The sequence below is a fragment of the Mus musculus genome, chromosome 2 (assembly GCF_000001635.26).
Source record: "Mus musculus strain C57BL/6J chromosome 2, GRCm38.p6 C57BL/6J".
In the NCBI taxonomy this organism is placed as follows: Eukaryota; Metazoa; Chordata; class Mammalia; order Rodentia; family Muridae; genus Mus; species Mus musculus.
Genome location: NC_000068.7, coordinates 76,345,073 through 76,368,042, shown reverse-complemented (window position 1 = coordinate 76,368,042; position 22,970 = coordinate 76,345,073). Strand labels below are relative to the sequence as shown.

Sequence of the window (22,970 nt, the reverse complement as noted above, 5' to 3'; positions counted from 1 at the left end):
ACGTGTGTACTGGGAGTTGAACCTGGGTCCTCTGGAAGAGCAATCAGTGCTCTTAACCACTGAGCCATCTCTCCAGCACTCAGCAACACAGGGTCTCACTACCCAGCACAGGTGGGCTTTTAACTAAATCTTCTTTGTCTTGGCTTCCCAAATGCTGGGATTCCAGATGTATACCACCACACTTGGAAACTAAATATTTTGACTTTTAATTATGTGTTGAATACTGTGTTCCACACAAGAGATAAAGTATCAAACAAATGGCCACTCTTTCCTCTATCATGAAGTTAACAGTTTAGCCTCATGTAGTTAATGATTATATAGAGCTCATAGTTTAGGGCTATGAAATGCATGTGTACAAGGACACAGGAGACATTAGTTTTCCAATTTCCTTTGACTATAGTGCCCAAAGCCAACTTCTGTATTGTCTAACTAGTAGTCTCTAAGCGTCAGGAATTACAGATGTTACAATGATTTTGACACAGGGGTTACAATCGTTTTTTCCTGGCATCACACTCTGTGGAAGGAATGTTCTGTTTACCTTCAGCTTAGAAAGTACAGGGAGTAACTTGCACTAAGGTTCCACTTTTCCTTGTCTTAGAAGGAAGACCAGTCAGGTGAAAACAATGTCATCATTTTATTGACGTGAGGAAGTGCAAAGATCACGAGTAAGACAACTTGCGCACCAGCGCCATCTAGTGGGAAACCGTTTTCTTAAACTGCAGTGCCTGTAAAATAAGAATATTGATTCTCATCCTGCACGTTTAGAGCTTATAGTATTTCCTTCAAGAGAAGCACTGGGAAACTATAGGAAAGGCATTTATATCTGTATCACCCAAACATGAAACATCGTATACTCGAGAGAGGCAAGAAGCGTTTATTTACACTACTAAAATATAAGCTTGCGATCCTAAATTCACTCATCTGAATGGTTCTGTTGGGTATATTTAGTATATTCATCACATTTCCCCTGGTTTTGCCCTAAACAGGATTGTTTTCCTTCTCTGAATCATGGAACCAATAGCAAGACTGAGCACACAGACTCGCATTTCAACCTTTCACCTATGGGGATCAGGGAGTTGCAGCTATAGAGGAAAAGCCATGGGGAAGGGAGAGGCTTTTGCTTTTCAGTACTGGCGATGGAACGTAGGACCCTGCTTGTTCTAGGCTTTACTGGATAAAGCTCCGCTTTATACAATTTGTTTTGAGATGCAGTCTCAACTAGACATCCCAGGCTGGCCTTACGCTCATTTTGAAGTTTGAGTGGCATGAGTGATTATGATAAACAGGTCTTCAACCACCAGGCCTGGCTGAGGGATGAGAGTATAAATGGAGAAATAGCCATGTCTTTTCTGGGAATAAGTGGAGTTTTTTTTTTTCTTTCTCCTGTTATGGTCTATGCCAGGCATCTCCATCTCAACTGCCAACTGCCACAGCCCTTGGGTGTCTCAGTGAGCATCCAGGTGGTTTACACTGAAGTTTGAGATGGTCTCGTTCTCCTTCGCCCATCTTAGAAGAGTTTCTTCTAGCTCCCCGAAGAGGAACCTCTAGCCTTACCTTGTCCTTGTCAAAGATAAAGTTAAAGTGAGGTAGAAATTCACATAGTTGATCCAGGTGGAGTGAGGTTAAGTAAGTGCCATCACATTCAATTTAGAGCATGTCATCTATCTCTAATGACATAGTAACTGATATATATATAGCTTCCTTGCAGAAGAAAAGATTCATTTTTTAAAAAGGTTTTATTTATTTTATGTGTGTAAGTACACCGTTACTATCCTCAGACACACCAGAAAAGGGCATCAGATCACATTGTTATGGTTGTGAGTCACCATGTGGTTGCTGGGATTTGAACTCAGGACCTCAGAAGAGTAGTCAGTGCTCTTAACCACTGAGCCATCTCTCCAGCCCAATCAGATTCATTTTTAATACACCTCTTTAGAGGTTTTGATCCCTGGCCCTTAGCTTGCTGACTTTGGGCTGGTGTAAAGCAGAATAGCATAGCAGGAGGAGCACGTGGCAGAGGAGGAGCACGTGGCAGAGGAGGAGCATGTGGCAGAGGAGGAGCACGTGGCAGAGGAGGAGCACTGGCAGAGGCTTCTCACCTCCTGGAAGTAGGGAAAAGGGACGTAGGAATCAGGTACAAACTTTTTTTTTTTCCTTTTTTTTCCATTTTTTATTAGGTATTTAGCTCATTTACATTTCCAATGCTATACCAAAAGTCCCCCATACCTACCCACCCCCACTCCCCTACCCACCCACTCCCCCTTTTTGGCCCTGGCGTTCCCCTGTACTGGGGCATATAAAGTTTGCGAGTCCAATGGGCCTCTCTTTCCAGTGATGGCCGACTAGGCCATCTTTTGATACATATGCAGCTAGAGTCAAGAGCTCCAGGGTACTGGTTAGTTCATAATCTTGTTCCACCTATAGGGTTGCAGATCCCTTTAGCTCCTTGGGTACTTTCTCTAGCTCCTCCATTGGGAGCCCTGTGATCCATCCATTAGCTGACTGTGAGCATCCACTTCTGTGTTTGCTAGGCCCCGGCATAGTCTCACAAGAGACAGCTACATCTGGGTCCTTTCGATAAAATCTTGCTAGTGTATGCAATGGTGTCAGCGTTTGGATGCTGATTATGGGGTGGATCCCTGGATATGGCAGTCTCTACATGGTCCATCCTTTCATCTCAGCTCCAAACTTTGTCTCTGTAACTCCTTCCAAGGGTGTTTTGTTCCCAATTCTAAGGAGGGGCATAGTGTCCACACTTCAGTCTTTATTCTTGAGTTTCATGTGTTTAGGAAATTGTATCTTATATCTTGGGTATCCTAGGTTTGGGGCTAATATCCACTTATCAGTGAGTACATATTGTGTGAGTTCCTTTGTGAATGTGTTACCTCACTCAGGATGATGCCCTCCAGGTCCATCCATTTGGCTAGGAATTTCATAAATTCATTCTTTTTAATAGCTGAGTAGTACTCCATTGTGTAGATGTACCACATTTTCTGTATCCATTCCTCTGTTGAGGGGCATCTGGGTTCTTTCCAGCTTCTGGCTATTATAAATAAGGCTGCTATGAACATCGTGGAGCATGTGTCCTTCTTAACAGTTGGGGCATCTTCTGGATATATGCCCAGGAGAGGTATTGCTGGATCCTCCGGTAGTACTATGTCCAATTTTCTGAGGAACCGCCAGACTGATTTCCAGAGTGGTTGTACAAGCCTGCAATCCCACCAACAATGGAGGAGTGTTCCTCTTTCTCCACATCCACGCCAGCATCTGCTGTCACCTGAATTTTTGATCTTAGCCATTCTGACTGGTGTGAGGTGGAATCTCAGGATTGTTTTGATTTGCATTTCCCTGATGATTAAGGATGTTGAACATTTTTTCAGGTGCTTCTCTGCCATTCGGTATTCCTCAGGTGAGAATTCTTTGTTCAGTTCTGAGCCCCATTTTTTAATGGGGTTATTTGATTTTCTGAAGTCCACCTTCTTGAGTTCTTTATATATGTTGGATATTAGTCCCCTATCTGATTTAGGATAGGTAAAGATCCTTTCCCAATCTGTTGGTGGTCTTTTTGTCTTATTGACGGTGTCTTTTGCCTTGCAGAAACTTTGGAGTTTCATTAGGTCCCATTTGTCAATTCTCGATCTTACAGCACAAGCCATTGCTGTTCTGTTCAGGAATTTTTCCCCTGTGCCCATATCTTCAAGGCTTTTCCCCACTTTCTCCTCTATAAGTTTCAGTGTCTCTGGTTTTATGTGAAGTTCCTTGATCCACTTAGATTTGACCTTAGTACAAGGAGATAAGTATGGATCCATTCCCATTCTTCTACACGATAACAACCAGTTGTGCCAGCACCAATTGTTGAAAATGCTGTCTTTCTTCCACTGGATGGTTTTAGCTCCCTTGTCGAAGATCAAGTGACCATAGGTGTGTGGGTTCATTTCTGGGTCTTCAATTCTATTCCATTGGTCTACTTGTCTGTCTCTATACCAGTACCATGCAGTTTTTATCACAATTGCTCTGTAGTAAAGCTTTAGGTCAGGCATGGTGATTCCACCAGAGGTTCTTTTATCCTTGAGAAGAGTTTTTGCTATCCTAGGTTTTTTGTTATTCCAGATGAATTTGCAAATTGCTCCTTCTAATTCATTGAAGAATTGAGTTGGAATAGGTACAAACTTGAAAGGGATGTCTTGAAAGGGATGTCTTTAATGACCTACTCCACTCAGCTAGGCTCTGCTTCCTGGAGTTTCTATCTCCCCAGATAGTGCCAAGCATTCAGTATATGAGCTTATGGACTCTTATGTCCAAGAGTTTCCAAAGACGTGAACTCCAAAGTCCAAGTCTAGGAGTCTCTCAACTGTTCTACCATTCTCCAAAGTCATCTGTAGCAAGCACCTGTAATTCCGGCACCCGCGAGGCAGAGGCAGGGAGATTACAAGTTCGAGGCCAGCAGAGATAGACAGTGAGGCTTCTGCACAAAAGCATTTAATACTTTTAAAAATCCCTTGGGAAAGTGACCTGTTAGGTGTGAACACCTATACCATTAGATGCAATAAATTAGATACCTCCAGTATATGATGGCACAGCATAAAGAGTTATGTTGTGGAAAGGGAGAACTGGGAATAGAAAGAGAGGGTGGAGCTAAAGCAACAGGGCACATGTTCAATCCTGTGTAAGTCTCGGAGATTTAGTAAGCTCTGTTATTTGTAACCATGTCGCCTCCCATGGGCTGTCTGTATTCACTACACGAAGCTTTTCTTAACAAGTACACGCATTTTCTAACAGCTCTGTCTTGGAATCTCTGTTGTGTTTTCGCCTGACCCTCACATTTCCCTCAATAACCTCTCAGGGCTTCCTGCAAGCTGATTTGACTTTTCAAATGTTGACTGGTTTCTTGGGTCTTTGCTTGAAGTCTGGGTTGGAAGCCTCCAGGGTCTCTCAACTTTAACATTTTGCATGCTCGAGAGACATAGACTATGTGGCTGATGCTGAAGTCTGCCCTCAGCGGTGGTGGAAGTTAGTTAGGTCTTATACTAAAGCAGAAGTGGTCACTCTGTGCCTAGGCAGCTGAACAGGGTGAGAGAATCCTGTGGAAATACCTTCCTAGGTCACTCGGTGTAAGCATGGCCCCTTGACGGTACTCCCACCCCACTCCCTCCAGCCCACCCTACCCCAGGAAAAGACTAAATGGGACCTGCCAAATCTTGAAATGTTTTTAAAGCAGTGTTTCTTAATGTGGGTCATGATCCCTTTCATAGGGGTCATCTAAGGCCATTGGAAAATACAGATGTTTGCCTTACAGTTCATAATGGTAGCAAGATTACAGTATCGATGAAAATAATTTCATGGTTGGGGGTCACTACAACATAAAGAATCGTATTGAAGGAGCTTAGCATTAGGAAGGCTGAGAGCATTAAGGCATCTTTACCTTGCATTGAGGTTTGCAATACAAAGCATCTAGCTTTCAAAGAAAAATGGCGCTGAGCTCTTCAGAAACCAGGTCTTCCTCAGCCTCAGCCTTTCTCAGGCTTTTCTTATCAAATGGTAAGTTTTGCTCCTGATTCTCACTGTAAACCTGATTAGCAAGAACGCTCTGCTTTGTTGAAATTTTCTCTGCCAAATTAATTAAGTCATTACTTACATTTTTAAAAGGTTTTATTTTTATTTTATATGGATTGATATTTTGACTGCATATTTGTTTGTGCACCAGGTGCATGCAGTGCTCATGGAGGCCAGAAGAGGGCATCAGATCCCCTGGAAACTGGAATCACAGACACTTGGTAGCTCCATATAGGTAGGCCCTGGAAATCTGATCTGGATCCTGTTTCTACAGGCACTCTGGGCTTCTGTACTTTCACGAGATCCCCCATTAAGCTCTGCTTACAGAATTCTAGGTTTCTAGGTTTTTCTCTAGCCTTCTCCATATTTCTCCTGCAAGCCAATTCCAAAGGTTTGAGAATCATTTTATTAGATTTAGTGATAGCATTAACATTTTTTCTCTAGGACTCATTTTCTGTATGAGCCAGACATTTCATTACTGTGATAAAACGCCTGACAGAAAATAAAGGAGGAAAGGTGGGTTTTGTTTTGTTTTTTATGGTTTCAGTTTATGGTTCCCAGATTCCTTGAATTTTCTAGGCCCGTGGTGAGGCTGAACATCATGGTAATAAGACTATGTGACCACTCATCTCATGCCAGATAGGAAGTAACTATCAAATTTCAAAATTGCATAATGTCTTTGCACAAGAACTACATGTAACTGAAATGTTTGGGGGGTCCTTGGGGGTCAGGACTTATTAGCTTTATAACAATAAATGTTCTGGGAATCTGCAGATTACATTTTATTTTTCAAGACTTTGAAATATATACGCTATAGTTATGTGTCATACCTGTCCTTTGACGCTGTTTATCCTGACAAAAGTTTAGAAAACTTCTTTTTCTAGAATGAGAGATAAGGAGCTGAGAACACAGCTCCATTGAGTAGCCTGATCAGCAGCTTAAGGGCCTCAGGTTCAATCCCAGTACTTAGAAGGAGAAAAAAAGACACCATGACAGAGCACAGAAGTAATAGTGTGACTTGGTTTTGAAATGCAAAGAGAAAATAATAAATGTTATCTGTTTCCCAAACTATCTCAGACTGTTAGTGCAATGAAATTTACTTAGTTGATATATTAGTCTTCAAACATTACACTAATAAAAATATATACTCTATGAACGTTTTCTAGGTTTTTGTCTCTGATATTTATTCATGACCAAGTGAAAATTTTTAGGCTGTCATATATGAATGCGGTCCAAAGCCTCCATTAGCTCTGTGGGTAAGCTAATGGCAAAGGGTAGTGTAGGTAAGCCCTTAGCTTAGCCTGTGGCACACACACAAGAAATGATAGTTTCCTTCAGTTTGAAATATTTGTTCCTGGTCCCCCTCCCCCGTAAGACCCTTTGATCCAGTTAGATGGCATCTTTAATATGTGTTTGACTGTCAGACAAAATTCACAGGTATCATTTAGAGTGGTTTCAGTCATCATTTGGCAACTGTGACTATTTCAATTAACATACAATTGCTTATAATTAAGAATGATTAAAATAGTTAAATTATTGATAATGCCTGTCTTAATGCTTTTGAGACAAGGACTCACTTTGTGATTTAAGCTGACCCAGAACTCATGGTGATCCTCTTGCCTCAGTCCTCTGAGGGTGGGATTACAGGAGTATGTCACCACATTGAGTTTATTTTGCAACAGTTTAAGTTTGTTGTATTGTAGCCTCTTGCCACAGCCAGATTGTAATTCATGAACAGTTGGGAAGGCAGGGTTTAAAACTTGGTACTCTTAAGAGTAGCTGACACAGTGTTTTGCTTAGAATAAGCATTTTATTAATGTGATTTGACTGTAGCCACCAAATATTCTTGGACCATTCAAGAGTTGCTGCACTACGTAAGACTTTGTACACACTGTAAGTGTACAGGGACAACAGTTTAGGTCTTTGTGTGGCTAAAAGGCGAAGAAACAAAACCAGGCCAGGGAGAGTTAAAGAGTCGGAGGACCCGCAGCCTCTGCGAGAGTTGGGAGTCCTGCGGGATCTCACAGCCAATCAGCAGCGAGGATGGAGCCCGCCATCAGCTGGTGCTGGGTCCTGCCTTTAAGAGGAGTCCTTGGGCACAGCAGTTGCACCTTACATCTTGGCCTCCCTGCATCAGTGGACCAAGGGTGGCCCAGGGCACGGCTGCTGTGATTGTGGTAGGTGCTGGCCTATTGGAAGAGAGCCGGCTGGGCAGATTGGGCCTGGGAGCCCTGATTGTGGGCAGATGCAACGAGGGCCTGGGTGGACCGAGAGAGGAGCGTTCAACGGTCCCCAGCCCCCGGGGCCAAGGCTTCAGTTGTGAACAACAAAGGCTGTGTTATTGATAGGACCCTCTGTAGCGCCTCGGGTCCTGGGGTGGTGAGGATAGCTTGGTAAAACTTCCACAGATGTTGGCCGGAGGTTGGCATCGAGGTGGAGGGCTGAGCATTTAGGAAGCTGGATTCTTGTTCCAATTGGTGGGTATTATATAGCCACTGCCAGGGGAGAAGGATGGACGGTAGACAGCTCTGAAGGACTCGCAGACCCAATGAGGAGATCCTCTCAGTCGCGTTACCTCGCCCCACCCACACAACCGCGTGGAAAAGTTTGTGTTTTCTTATGCATCTGTTTAGTCCTTCTTAAAACAGTCTAGCGAGCTTCCCCTACCTCCTTCATCATTTGAATTATTTGGACTTTGTGAAATGTAAGCGCTTTGCTGGTGCCTTGGTGGTTCTCACATTGACTTACTGTTCATGAAAAGTTAGACGCGCTCCACAGTATATAGCAGTATCAACACCTATTTCAGGCCTGAAAAGTGACAGAGAGCTAACCTAGACTGCGTGAGGCCCGAGGTGTGAGCCTTGGCACCACTAAAAAAAAAAAAAAAAAAAAAGCAAAAATAAGCAGAAATCCCAAGCAAACAACAACATGGGATGTCACTAAATCTTTATTATCTTATCATTTAATTATTATTTAAAATAATCTTAAATTTCAAAGTATGTTTTGATCATAGTCTTCCCCTTCCCGAAGTCCTTCCAGATTCTCTTTCCCTTCCTTACCCACCCAAATTCTTTCTCAAAAAGTAAACAAACAAAAAAACCCAGTATAACAAGAAAATTCTCCAAACCAAGAAAACAAAACAAAACAGCACCCAAAAAGAAAACAACAAAAAAAAAAGCAAACGAAACCCACATCAAACTGTAACCAAATAAAAGCACACACAACTGGATTCCAGGATACGTTGGTCAACTCCTGAACAGGAGGCCTGCCCCATAGGGGCTGATATCATCCAGCCTTAAGTAGTCATCTGAGGAAAAACCAATTAAGCATATGTTATGTTTTAGTTATATGTATTCAACAAAGTACTCCAAGAGATTAATTAGCTTGCTTTCTCGGCTGTACCCACCCCGTGTGACCTGAAACAGGACAATTTGCAGGTACCTTGACTTGTTTATATGTAAAACTACAGGAATAGTCTCCCAGAGCTGTTGTGAATCTTCACTGAGTTAATGATGTACAAATGGCTTTTAACTCAGGGCACACAAATGTTTCTTACTCCTGCTGCTTATCATTGAGACAGCTTCAGAGCAGCTCTTCTCCCTGGACACATCACACCATTTTGCCTCAGTCTTCTTCTGTAACCTCAGGTCACTGGGCTTGTGACCCTGGCACTCTCTGGAGCCTGCGGCCCGAAGGCTGCGAGTTTGAAAGCAGCCAGCATGAGCTAGGTAGTGACTCTGAGGTGGCTTAAATAGGACTGCATAAAATGACCCTGTCTCCAAACAAACAAAAGACAATAAATAAGCAAATACTGGCAGAGGACCAAATAGTTTCATGACAAGTCAATTTCTTTCTTGTCATTGCTGAATCTGTTGGTTTTACTTTGCCTGGAGCAGGGCCATCAATGTCTGCCCCCAACAATAATCCTTTACAATTCAAGATAGTGTCAATAAAAGTTGTGCTATAACTGGTGCTTTGAACACTGAACATAGGTGATTTTGGCAAATGACTTTGATATAAAACATGACTTTTAAGTAAAGCTTCTTAATTTATTAGCAACGTTTAATTGGCATAAAACCAGCCTGCTTTACAAAGAAGGTCAGGAATAAAGATTCTGTCATTAGTACTTTAATGGTAAATTGTTTTTACATGATATAGACTTTATAGTTATAATGCATATATTTTACAAGTTGCCATATATTTCCTTTTGTGGATGAATTTATCTTCTTTATGGCTTAAAAAAACCCACAGGGCTCTAAAAATATTTGGATTTTTTTTGTTTGTTTGTTTGTTTTTTTCGAGACAGGGTTTCTCTGTGTAGCCCTGGCTGTCCTGGAACTCACACTGTAGACCAGGCTGGCCTTGAACTCAGAAATCCGCCTGCCTCTGCCTCCCAAGTGCTGGGATCAAAGGCGTGCACCACCACACCCGGCTGGATAATTTATAGAGCAAATGCATGTAGAAATTAAATGCAGTGTTTTGAATATTGTTTGGAATTTTGTCATCTTCTCTTCCATAAAATAAGTTTTCTTATCCTGATTTCTCTCAGACCTAATCATTATTATACTAAATTATTTGGTTTTGAATGCTGTACTCTAAAAACTGCCTTCTTTTTTGATGTCGATTAACAATAGTTATTGGTTACTGGTTGTATTTTAAACATTCTGACTGTTAATTTCACCTTTATGTAGCGACTTTCATTATTCAATATTGTATTTTCAAGTTTGTTAGATTCTTAATGTAAATATTTTCTGGCTCTTAGTAGGATTATGTAACTAAATATATTCTTGGGACTGTACTGGTAAAGAAGTTCGTGATTTTAGTAAGAGTAATTTGCTATGTTTAAATCTGTTTTAATCACAAATGCTCCTGTGTTCATTCTTCACAGAATACAAAGTATAAGGAAACAAAGTCCAGGTAGGCCAGCCATTATCACATCAGATGTCAGTGTGCTCTGTGTGTGTACGTGTGCTCGTGTGTGCTGTGTGCGCATGCTTGTGTGTGTATGTGTGTGTGTGTGTTGTATGAATGTCTGTGGTTGAGCTGTATGTGCAGGCATGCATGGAGACCGGAGGATGATGTTGGAATGTCTGCCTGGATTCTTTCTCCATCTTACTCTTAGGGACAGGCTCTCTCACTTAAGCCCAGAGCCCTGTTTGCTGGGTTGCCAGAGCTCTCGAGATCTGCCTGTCTCCACCCTCACAGCAGTGCCATTAGAGGATTGCTCTGCCAGGTCCAGCTTTTACTTAGCTGTTAGGGACCGAACTTACTTTACCTGCCTTCTCCTCTGCCTTCAAAGTTCAACTTATGATGCTGAAATTATACTTTTCATGTCATTTGGATGCAGGAAGTATTTATTTAATTATCCACCTAAATTTTTTGGTAGTCGCTGAAGCACCTTTGTTCAGAATTTTGTTTGTATCTCTCATTACTTAACAAGATCTTCATATATTTTATGTTTTTTTTTAATATTAAGTACTGTGAAGCCTGAGCTCAGTTACATTATTTTTTATTACTTTCAGGTAATATTTGCTCTTATCTGGTAGACTGGTTTACAGATAAGAGTGTAAAGTAAGCACAAAAATTATTTTTACACATATCTGATAGGAGCCCCCCTTTTTTTCTGTATGAATTTAATTTCTGATGTGTGTCGGCTATGATGATTGTGTAACATAGTGTTTACCTGTCATGTTTGTTCTATTAAGTAAAGAGACCCCCCACGTTTCAAATATTTTTGCATATGTATTTAATGTAGTATAATTGTTTGAAGGCAATGGTAAAATTAGCTTTATATTAATAGTTTATGAAGAAGTTATGATTAGAAATTTAAAATTAAGTCTGATTAGGTGGCTGTGGTATCCGAGAATTTTAATCCAGGAAACAGACTTAGGTGGATCACTGTGAGATCTACCACATGTGGCCAGCCTGGTCTAGACAACATGTGGCCAGCCTGGTCTACATAGAGAGTTCCAGACCAACCAGGGCTACATAGTGTGACCAAAATAACAACAAAAAACGCCTGATGAAGGAGATGATTTGGTGTCTGTAAGATTGGCTGCTGTAATGTTGCATCTCTTTTTGAGCACTGATATGTTCGCAGTAACATGATTAAATGTTATTTTTTTCCTTAATATCAAAGTAATAGGATCCATCTCTCTCCCAGTTTTTTTTTTTTTTTTCCTAGGTTTTCAAATCTGATATTTTCTTTGGTCTGTAGTTTAAGGTCTTATTGCAGAGCAAAATGGGAGATGCTGAAGCAGGCAAGAAGATCTTTGTTCAGAAATGTGCTCAGTGCCACACGGTGGAAAAAGGCGGGAAACACAAGACAGGTCCAAATCTCTGGGGCCTCTTTGGTCGAAAGACAGGACAAGCACCAGGATTTTCTTACACGGATGCAAACAAGAACAAAGGTAAGGGCAGAGTCTGCCGGGGATGGGCAGTCGTTTGGATGCAGAGGAGACTGTGCGTGGCTTGGCATTGCACTGTTTGCCTGACTTTTTTCATCGAAAATGGACTGTCGTGCTCCTGTTTATTGAAATTGATTTTATTGATGTTTTGTGATGGGATCTAGATTTCCATAACTCATTATCCTTTTGGTCAGAAGAACCAGCAGTCAGTTGTGGCATAGGTTTTTGCCCATGTAGACGATTTTTTATGTTTATTTTATATGTTACATTTATCTTGAAAAAGTGGGAGTTTTTGAAAAGCTCAGACTTTGAAAATAATGTCTAAAAAGAATATTTTAATGGCATGATAGCAGCCGTGATTATATTTGTAGTAGTGATTCTTAGCAAAGTTGGGGAATATATAGTTTAAAAATACATTTAACGTCCGTTATAGAGGGTCTAGGTCCAGCCCATGCATGTTCTTTTGTTAATAGTTGCTGGGAGGCCCGTGAGCCAGGGTAGTTTACTCTGTAGGCCTTCTTGTGGTGTCCTTGATCCCCCAGTCTCCCTCAGCCCTTCCTCCACTCTTCCAGAAGGATGCGCTCTCTGCGTCTGTTTCCATCAGCTGCTGCTCCATGTACCAGGGTGTGTGTGTGTGTGTGTGGTACCAATGAGGGGCCTCCCTTTCTCTGAGGAAAAGGGGATAGGGAGATGGGGAGGGGGTGTAAGGGAGGGTGGGACTGGGGAGAGAGGAGGGAGGGGGGCTGTGATCAGGCTGTAAAATAAATAAATTAATTAATTAATTAGGAAAAATATAATAATGTGTTAGTTGTTTGTTGGTAGAGGGGAGTTGAGTGAGAAACTGTTTTAGAACTGAGATTAAAAGCATCTAGAGAAGACTGTAGCATATTTGCCGAACAATTTGTTCCCTGTGTGTGTGTGTACTTTAATTTAAACTGAAGTAATATAAATAGACTAGTGATCAAATATTCTTAAAGTACCATGCTATTTTGAACGTTTTGGTGCCCTAACATCATACAGACCAGAAAATCAAATCACTAGTATTTGCAAAGGGTTTGTTGGACAAGGGTCTCAGCATATGGGCCAGGCTGACTTTGAATTCACTTGCAAACCATTTGGCCTCAGATTCACTATGATCCTCTTGCAAGTGCTGGGACTATAGGTATGGACTCCATGGCCAGCTGTTTTACATTTCTTTTTCTTTCTTTCTTTCTTTCTTTCTTTCTTTCTTTCTTTCTTTCTTTCTTTCTTTCTTTTTCTTTCTTTTTTTTTTGAATTGAAGTAAAACTCATATGACATCTAGCTAACTAACTCTTTCACAATATGTAATTTATTAACATTATAGCATTCAGGATGCTGTACAAAGCTGTACAGTCACCACCTCTCCCTGGTTTCAAACTTGTTTTAAATTCCTGGGTTTTTGTTTGTTTGTTTTTTCTTTTTCTTTTTCTTTTTCTTTTTCTTTTTCTTTTTCTTTTTCTTTTTCTCTTTCTTTCTTTCTTTCTTTCTTTCTTTCTTTCTTTCTTTCTTTCTTTCTTTCTTTCTTTCTTTCTTTCTTTTTTGAAAAATATCCATGACTGACCTAGAGCTCATATGTAGACCAGGCTGGCCTTGAACTCACAGAGGTCTACTTGCCACTGCCTCTCAAGTGCTGGGATTAAAGACTTGCACCACCATGCGTAGCCTTCAAAACTTTTTTAAAAGGAAGCATGGTGCAGCACCTGCATGCAGTAGGCGGCTGCTCCTCCTTCCCCTGTCACCCTTGGTTCACGTATGTGGGTCCTATCAAACAGTAAGCTCTGTGAATGTTATTCCAAAGACTTAAGACTTACTTTCAACTTTGTAGGTGTTATCTGGTCAGAAGAAACTTTGATGGAATATTTGGAGAACCCGAAGAAATATATCCCTGGCACTAAAATGATCTTTGCTGGTATCAAAAAGAAGAGTGAGAGAGAAGATCTCATTAAGTATTTAAAACAGGCCACATCCTCATGAAGTGAAGTAGTATTTCAGCTTCAAAATATTCGCTACCAGTTTCAAATATTGTGTTTAATAAGAAGCATATCTGATCTTTTTGATCAGCCTGAAGTAATTTAAACTTGTTAAAATAAAGGTTGATATTTTTGATTGTTTAAAGTCCACTCGTGCGTTATGTTTATGAGCCTGCACTTGCGTTGATATCCACACTGAGGAGCGCTCATCAGAGTGGAGGAGGAGAGGGAAGCAAACAGGCCTTCACTCTTTCCTGGTCTCTGCATGCTCAAAATATTGTGTGAACCTGACAAGTGCTGTGGAGGGTGTAGATGGCATCCACAAGATTCTCTGCACTTTAAATGGAGTTGTAGCAGTCCTGATTTTCATTAAGCTCTGCTTGTCTTTGTCTTAACATGACTTTAAGCAGGAAAGTAGAGAAAATCTTGTCAAACCTTAGGAGTGATCTGGAAAAAAAAAATTGATCCTGGGTGAAAAAAAACAAAACCTAGTTAGAAGGAGACATCCATGGCCTATTTTGATAAGGAAATCTTAGAGTTTGTAACCGTTTTTTGTATTTGTATCTTTAAGAGAACATACTGCTACTAAATTATACAATGCTGGACTATAGGCTCTTTTGAGGGGAAAAAGAGTAGGGTTTGAAAAGCCCCAGACTCTCACCAGAAAGGTGGAAGGAGCCCAGTCTCAGGGTAACTGAGAGTGAGGCATGGTGGAGCAGGCCCACCTGGGCCAGGGAGTGGGTGCTCTGGGGAGCGAGGCTTACCCGCAGTAGCACTCAGCACTGCCATCTAAAAGGGGTCCCAGGGACTAGGGACAGCTTTCATATCAAAGAGGTGGAGAACAGGGTGATTATGGCTAAGGTTAAAATACCTGCTATCTCATTAGCACTTCATGGCACCTCCCCGGGACCTTGTGGGTGAACTTCATCTTCTCTAACAGCACAGAGTTTAGTTCTGGCCAGAAGCAAAATGTAAATCTTCCACTTCTACTCCTGATAACTTTAAACCTCTATCACCAGCTGACCTGTAAGGTGAACATAGTTAAAAGGGAATGGAACCTTCTAGAAGGTTCCATTAAATTTGCCAAGTGTCCAGGTTCACTCTTGGTATTCCTGACAAGCTGGAGAGAATATACTTCTCTGAGATGCCAGTGTTAGTATTGTGTGGAAATGTGTCTCTGGGGATCAAGACTGGCTTCAGGCAAGGCTAAGCTTGTTACTCTCTCCCTCAGGGAATTTTCTGAGGAGGGCTGAGAGGTTACAGGGCCTCTGAGAGTGTGCTCAGAGCAGAGCTAGGCTTGCAAAGCCCTATGCAGAATTAGACAACACAACTGTGCCTGTTTGCACGAGGCCCATCAGCTTTGTAAGATGGAACTTGAACTCAAATCTCATTCATAACTGAGTCCAGATTGACACAGCCCTGCTGGAGTTGCTACAAGCCCGCACTGCAGGGAGGGAGGAGGAAGGAGCGTCAGGCTGGGAGTTTAAATACTTTTGACTTAGGACAAGGAGAAGCAGCTGTGATGAAGACTAAGATGACAAAGGGCATTTGGGGAGAAGTGAGGAATAGCTATTATTTAAGTAGGTTTCTGTTCTAACAGAGGTTGGGTGGTAATGTATTGATTATTGCCTTAAACTTTAGTCTTAGTGGGAGTAAAAACAAGTTCTCTGTTTTGCTAGTAGCAATGTTTCTCATTCATAGAAAAACTGGAGGAAATGTTACAAGTGAGCGTGGTAATTAGAGTTGTGTGTTGTGATAGGCTTTCTTCTTGAGATTGTCTCTGAGAAGTGTGTATTTATTTTGGGATGGCTTTCTATGATGTCGCTCCTGGCCTTGCCAATGGCTTTATTCTGTGCCATTTTAGCTACAGTTGAGTCTCTTGGAATTCTTCTCATGTTTCCAACTCAGGCTGGTGACCAGAGTAATTTGCTTGAGACTGGGAGACCGAAGGGCTACGAAGAAATCTTTCTACTTGGAGGGTCAGTTCATATCTCTGGATACAGCCTATGCTTGCCACACATCTGTTAGCGCTCCTGTTTGGTGGACAGCAGCCCCTCCAATTCTGGCCCTTTTCTTCTGCCTCCTGTGGATTCTAGAGCAGGCATGTGAGCTGCTTTGTTAGGTCATGTTTGTCCTCTCAGGACTGTCCTTTCTCCCTTTGTACTTTTTCTTCCCAACCAACTGCCCTGGGGACTGACCCTTAATGACTTAAAGCCCATTTCTAGATGCACAGCCTGTAACAAATACTGTAATCTGACTGAATTCCAGTCAGGCTGTTTAAGTCCCCTTTATTTTATTTTATTTTATTTTATTTAAATATTTTTTATTACATATTTTCCTCAATTACATTTCCAATGCTATCCCAAAAGTCCCCCATACCCTCCCCCCCACTCCCTTACCCACCCATTCCCACTTTTTGGCCCTGGCGTTCCCCTGTACTGGGGCATATAAAGTTTGCATGTCCAATGGGCCTCTCTTTCCAGTGATGGCCGACTAGGCCATTTTTTGATACATATGCAGCTAGAGTCAAGAGCTCTGGGGTACTGGTTAGTTCATAATGTTGTTGCACCTACAGGGTTGCAGATCTCTTTAGCTCCTTGGATACTTTCTCTAGGTCCTCCATTGGGGGCCCCTAAGTCCCCTTTTTAATCTAGGCCCTAGGTCTTGGTCTCTCCTTAGCTATTTAGACCTGTTTTAGCAAGAATCCTACCTAATTGATTTAGCAGATTCCCATCTTTGGTATCCAAGCACCTTGTTCTGCCTTCAGCAAGAATCCTGTCGAATTTATCTACCTAGAATCCCCCTTAGCTCTGGCATTTCTTTCCTCTCACTGACCTTTCATCCTGCTCCTGGGCTTCAAGTCCGCCATTTGTTCTTCGGTATTCACTGTTGAGCTGAATTTTTCTCCAGCACCAAAATTTCCTGTTGTAGTTGTCCCTTAAATCAGCCTCATTTCTTTTATGTTTGGTGTCTCTAACAGTATTAGAAGGCTTCCTTGCTACCAACAGCCGTCTCCCGTCTTCATCAGCTCCTCTTTGTAGCCGCAGTAACTGTCGTGATCCTTTGGCCAGCCACGCGTAGACCATTTTCTCCCCAGCTTCTACCTGAATTTTGAGTGGTTTTACCTCCGCAATGATTCTCTTGCTCATAGCACTCATGTGATTTTGCTCCCTAGACAATGGCACCGTGGGTACAGGCACAATAGTTGTGCAGTACAATTTATAAGGAAGAGGAATCTCATAGTTATACATAGAATGGGCTTCGACCTGAATTAAGTGTGTCTGGATAGTGCAAGAAAAGAAAATAAATTTACTAGTATCTAAAATTGTCAAGCTATGCTAATGTCTCCTAAACTTAAACATTCAAGGGAAGAACACGTATGGTAGCTAGAAACGTGTTATGATGATGAAATTTGAAACAGTAGGTAGTCTCACTTCCAAGAGCAGGAGACTAGTGATTGGGAAAAGTTGCACTGATGTCATCAGGAAAACATTGAGAAGAACTGAGAAGTCAGATGACTGAATATAATCTGCTACCTTTAGTGCTGTCTAGTTTAATATCCTATCTTAATGGAGCACAGAATAATACGCCTGTTTACATAAGTCAGAATGCAGAATCTTCTCACTTGACCGTCTTGTGTGTCAGAGACAGAAATACCTTTAGGAAGTAGCAGGGCATTGTTAGATCTTTCCTCAGTTTTATCACACTGGGCGAAGTACTTCTCAGATGTAATGCTTGCGTTCACGTGGGAAGCGACATAACATTTGTTCTTCAAGAAGAATTGTTGAATTGAACCCTTGTGTACTGCAAGATCACTGTACATCACATACACACACACACGCACACGCGCACACACACACACACACACATACACACTGTGTTTAACACCCTGTTTACAATCCTCCATGTGTACTACCACACCATTTGGAAAGTTTGCTTGATTGCTTAGTTCTCCCTCTTCATCACCCACACTAACTCAGGCTCCCCGTGAGGTGATCCTTCTCACCCACGTGCGCATTGAAACCGCAGTGCCACGCAGCATCTGCTTGAGTTCCTTGCTGTGCACCCAGTGGGACCTCCTTTAAGCCATTAATCTAAGCAGAGGGTGCAGGAGGGATCAGGGTGCTACTGTTGGAGGTGAGAGGTTAGTGAGGCTCGCAAGAGCTGGTGACAGACACAGTAGGTAGAGAAGGCAGGGTTTGTAAAACAAGTGTGTGTGTGTGTGTGTGTGTGTGTGTGTGTGTGTGTGTGTGTGTGCTGGGTCAGCTCTCTCACTTTCTAGTGTGTTTTATTTCCAGAGCCACTTACTTAAATTCAGTCCTCCACTAAGGAAAAATTCAGTATCTGAAACAAGACTGCTCTGACCAAGAAGGCATGTGGGGCCATTCTCCTTACTCTCCCACCTCTTTCCTCTTTCCCTCTCAAAGGTGAAATTCTTGGATGTGGTGGTATACACCTGTAATCCTAACACTTGGTAGACTGAGGCAGAACGATACGGAGTTCCAGGCCAGTCTGGGCTACACAGTGAGAGTTGTCTCAAGAAACTAAAAAACAACCAAAAACAATCAATCAAACAACAAACAAACAAACAGAACACAAACCAAAAAGGAGAAAAGAAGGATGAAAATAGAAAATAAAAGAAAAAAAGGAAAGGAGAAGATAAGAAAAATCTCTAGAAACCCTTAAAGCCATACACAATGTAAAGGCGCAGAGACAGAGACCGGAAGACATCGGGAAGTTAAGAAAAGGGAGGGCCAGAGACATTTTCATAATCATAGACCTAGCTGGGATGTGGGATGTGTTCAAATGTGGGATTAGACCCTGGGTCCTGGCCTCCAATGTCTGACTTTTCTACTTTTTAGGCTGGATATGTTCAAGCACTTAAAACCAAGATCCACATCCTTTAAATTACCATCACCCATATTTAATGTCTGTCTTATAAAAATCTATAGCAATTTCATGGAATCAAATTTTTATTGTATTAAATCTGCTAAGAGCCTTAGGTTTAGTTATCCTTTTGGGGGTTTGGGGGTAGGATTTTGACATTGTGTGAAAATGCTGACTATATAAAAGACAAAGGTGGAAAAATGTGTGCCAATGTCTGCCATGGTAAGAATGTGTTCAGCTACAGTGGAAGACATTCATCAATTAATTTATTCAGTAAGTATCTGTTATACATTGTGGCATCTGGTCCCCAAAGACACCCTCAGTAAACATTGTCTCTAGGTATTCTTGCCTGGAAGTTGTAGGTTTGTTGGATTTAGTAATTAGCCAATTAAAATATTGTGTTGGCTTCCCCAAATATTTTGTTTCCGTATGAGTTATTGTTTTTCCAGCACCCAGTATCACTTTCCCTGCTAACCTCCACAGCTGAAGATCAGTCCACGGATTTTAGTTACAGCTACATGCCACGTGTAGATACCAACTTCTTCATCGTCTGCTTTGCTGTAGTGACAATATTTCAAGGACTTGGAACAACAACGGCCCTCTCCCCATTCTCATGGCATGTAGACTGTGGCCAGCTCTGGTTTGCTTCAGATGCCTTCCCATTCTGGATCCCTGATTCAAGCATTGACACTCCTGTTCCTGTTCCTGTTCCTGTTCCTGTTCCTGTTCCTGTTCCTGTTCTTACGTGGGAGGGAAGATCAAGAGCCCTGGAAGAGGCTCCCAGCGAGTCTCAAATAAAGCCACAATGCTCATTGTTCGTGCTTATGTTCCAAGACTCATTAAATGAACTCGAGACCCGAGGGATGGGAGAAGTCTTCTCCCCGCCACAGGAAAGACAGCAAGTCCTTCCAGCCACGCATGTCATGGATTGGAAGGAAGAATATACTGAATAATGCAGGCCAGTGACACACCACAGAGTATACTTGCCTTCCCTTTTCTCATGGTCATTGCCTACCATCCCTCTGGTGAACCCCGTCTTGTTGCATTTTGATGTAGCTGCTTCCCTGACTAATGGCATCCTAGGAAAGCTCTGCTTTGTTCTCGTTTCTGCTTCCTTTACTTCCTCATAGAAAGCGCTGGTGTGTCAGACTAGCTTATATCCTAGCTGGCAATGCTGCTTGCTGGCTTTGCCATCACTGTGTCTGTTCTGTGACGTCTCCAAGTCTCTGCAAGGAAAAAAAATCAAGCCATTGTAAAATCCGGTGGCTTGGGTTTTAGGCTAATGATGAAACTGTCCTGACATTTTACTCGCAGTGTGAAATAATTAGGGAACAGATTCTTTGAAGCTAGGACTAGAAGATTCTGATCTATTGTTATATCTGAGCGCCTCAGTCAAGATAATTGCTGTAAGAGCTAAAATTCAGATTTAGGAGAGAAAGCTCTCTTAACTGAATAAATAATGTCTTCTTTTTTTGAAAGAAAAAAAAAACATTTGTTTTATTTTACTTACTTATTTTAGTGCTAGGTCTCTGTTCTAAAGGGTTCCAAGGCTCCAGGAAATACTAATCTGTTGCCAGAATTCAAAAGCATTGACAACAACAAATAGGGAAATATGGCCACAAGGAATGGAAGCAAACTAGGCACTTTATGAAAACTACTGGGAATAAAAGGCAAGACTTACATTAAGGGAGAAAACTAGTTCTTAGGTTGGGCTGAAATGATTCCAAAACCTAGCATGATCTGCATTTCAAATAAACTGGCTTCTTGGAATTTTTCTTCCCCAGTTCAAATGAGTTTGCACTTTAAAGCTTGGGAAAATGTCATACCTCCTTAAACTTAAAAAAAAAAAAATCCACTAAGTGCTCGTGGGTGTTGGGCCATCCTCGGAGTGTGGTCAACCTACTAGGGTCCACACCCGAAAAGCAAACAGACTCTCCTTCCAAGAGAAGCCATCAACTGTCCATAGCTCTTCTGCTAAGGGTGGGGGCGTACAATCACCTCCATGCTCCATGCTCCACGCTGTATCATCGACTGGCTTCATCCTGTGCAGGTCTTGTGCTGGCAAACACAGCTGCTGTGAGCTCATGAGTGCAGCTGTCCTGTCGTGTCCAGAAGACACTGCTTCCCACCAGCCCTCCTGAGCTTCTAGATCTTAAAATTGTTTTGCCCCTTCTTCTGAGTTGTTCCTGAACCCTCTGTGTGTGTATGTGTGTGTGTGTGTGTGTGTGAGAGAGAGAGAGAGAGAGAGAGAGAGAGAGAGAGAGAGAGAGAGAGAGAGAGATCTAGTTGTCCCATTTGTGGCTAAGCACTTTACAGACACTCTGCATTTCAACCAGCTATGGGTACCTGCCTTAACAAACATCTACTGTACTGTTGTGATATGAGAGTCGCATTAAACATAATTAATGTGGGTATAGAAGTAATTTAGAGGGCAGTCTGATATTATGCCCACATAGCAAAATAGTTCACTCCTCACTCCTAGGGTCTATGAACACAGCAACCACGAATTCTTCACCCAATTTACAGCACCAGGCATGTGTTTCCTCCTATGGAGTGGGCCTTAAATCCAATTAGAAAGTAGTATGTTACCCCCATAATCTTCATGCCAGTCCTGTATCTTTGCATAACTATGGTGGCTAAAGAAATTCCATTTCATGCTAGGCATCCATCTTGGTACACACTAGCTGTTTGTCTCTGATGGCAGCCCCTGGACAATAAGTTTCCAGCAACCCTGGCTCAGTGATCCCTGACCCAGAAATATATAGCCACGACCGTCTGCTTTATTATGATCATGACGAACTGCTTTTTTTTTTTTTTTTTTTTTTTGGCTTCTGTAGCCAGCTTATGCAGACATTCAAGGACTATTTTGAGGTCACCTTGACTACCTAATCTCGGCAGAACAGAACAGCTCTTGACTTGCTTGGGCATGCTCAAGGTCTTGTTGTAACCTTTGCCTTTCAAACTCCTTCCCTCAACCCCCTTCAAGGAGGAGTCTCTAATTTTGTTCAACGATGGCTGTCCTGCTAGTAGCTTCAATAAATTCAACTCACTGTAGTGCTGATGAATCTGGTGTCTTTTCTAGGGAGTCTCAAACTCCACAACAGCTCATAAGGTTCACAGCTGGGTAAGACTGTGGATGACACCCCTGTCCCCTCCAGCAGCCCACAGAGCACCTTCTGGTACTATGAACACTATTCAACCTTGAAGGAGCTTCCTAGACAGTAATTTGACTCATCCATGTCTTGTTATCAAAGTGTGTATGGAGCAGTTTAATGAAATGATTTGCACAAACAAACATGCTTGAATCTCTCACCATTGTCAGTGTCAAATACCCTTGGCAGCTAAGGCTGAAGCTCATTTGATAGCGGGAGATTGGATAGAACTCTGGCTCAATACAGGATTGGACAGATACAGGCTAGGGCAGTCCCAGGGCATGAGACATTTCAAACAGGTCTGAGCTGTATTTTTATATTATGCAGCTCCCTTTCGGAATACAGGTACCATATTATAGCAGTATTGAAGGTATTCCACCAAGAGGGGAGTCACATAAAGAAGACATGGTGGATGGACACTTTATGGAAATAGACTCCTCAGAGAAGAACTAAACAGCCCCAGCCAGCACTGAATCCCCAGATATATACAGGGGGTCTGTCAGCAAAGCCTGGCTTCTATCTGAATGCAGCCACATGAGTGATCTCAATTAATGCTAAGAAGAACAGATGAAGCAAGGGTTAACCAACACATCTGTAAGATGCAGAAAAGTCATTGTTCTAAGTGAATAAGGTCTAAGGTGGTTTGATATGTTTCGGGCCCCCTTCCCTATGTGATGATCCCAGAGATCACCCAACAAAAGCCAAGGATTGCTTTAGAGGATAAAATCCCCTGCATTGGAGGACAAAACAGTTACGGGCCGGGCAAGCTTGGGAGACAGGAGCTAGAGATTCAAGAAATTAATACCAAATTATGGGATGTTTGAAATAGCATATATTCTCAGGTATGATAGTCCCTAGGAGATTTGACTGGCCATGCAAAGTCTTATAATATCATTATGTACTCTCACAATATCATACCTCTTCAGTAGGATTGCTTACGTTCATGAGGGGGTTCTGTAGCCTGCAACTGCCGATGTAGA

At 42.0% G+C, this 22,970-nt stretch overlaps 1 protein-coding gene across 2 annotated transcripts; it reads left to right on the top strand.

Moving 5' to 3' along the window:
* The first annotated feature begins 7,589 nt into the window (after positions 1-7,589).
* Positions 7,590-14,101, top strand: Cyct (cytochrome c, testis). Of its 2 annotated transcripts, none has more exons than NM_009989.3 (4): positions 7,590-7,730; positions 10,442-10,470; positions 11,771-11,963; positions 13,807-14,101. In NM_009989.3, the coding sequence occupies exons 3-4, from the start codon at positions 11,795-11,797 to the stop codon at positions 13,953-13,955; spliced, it is 318 nt and encodes a 105-aa protein (NP_034119.1). In that variant the 5' UTR covers positions 7,590-7,730; positions 10,442-10,470; positions 11,771-11,794; the 3' UTR covers positions 13,956-14,101. The 2 variants fall into 2 exon arrangements, with proteins under 2 accessions (NP_034119.1, XP_011237575.1); XM_011239273.1 differs by lacking the exon at positions 7,590-7,730 and adding an exon at positions 7,737-8,030.
* The last annotated feature ends 8,869 nt before the right edge of the window (positions 14,102-22,970 follow it).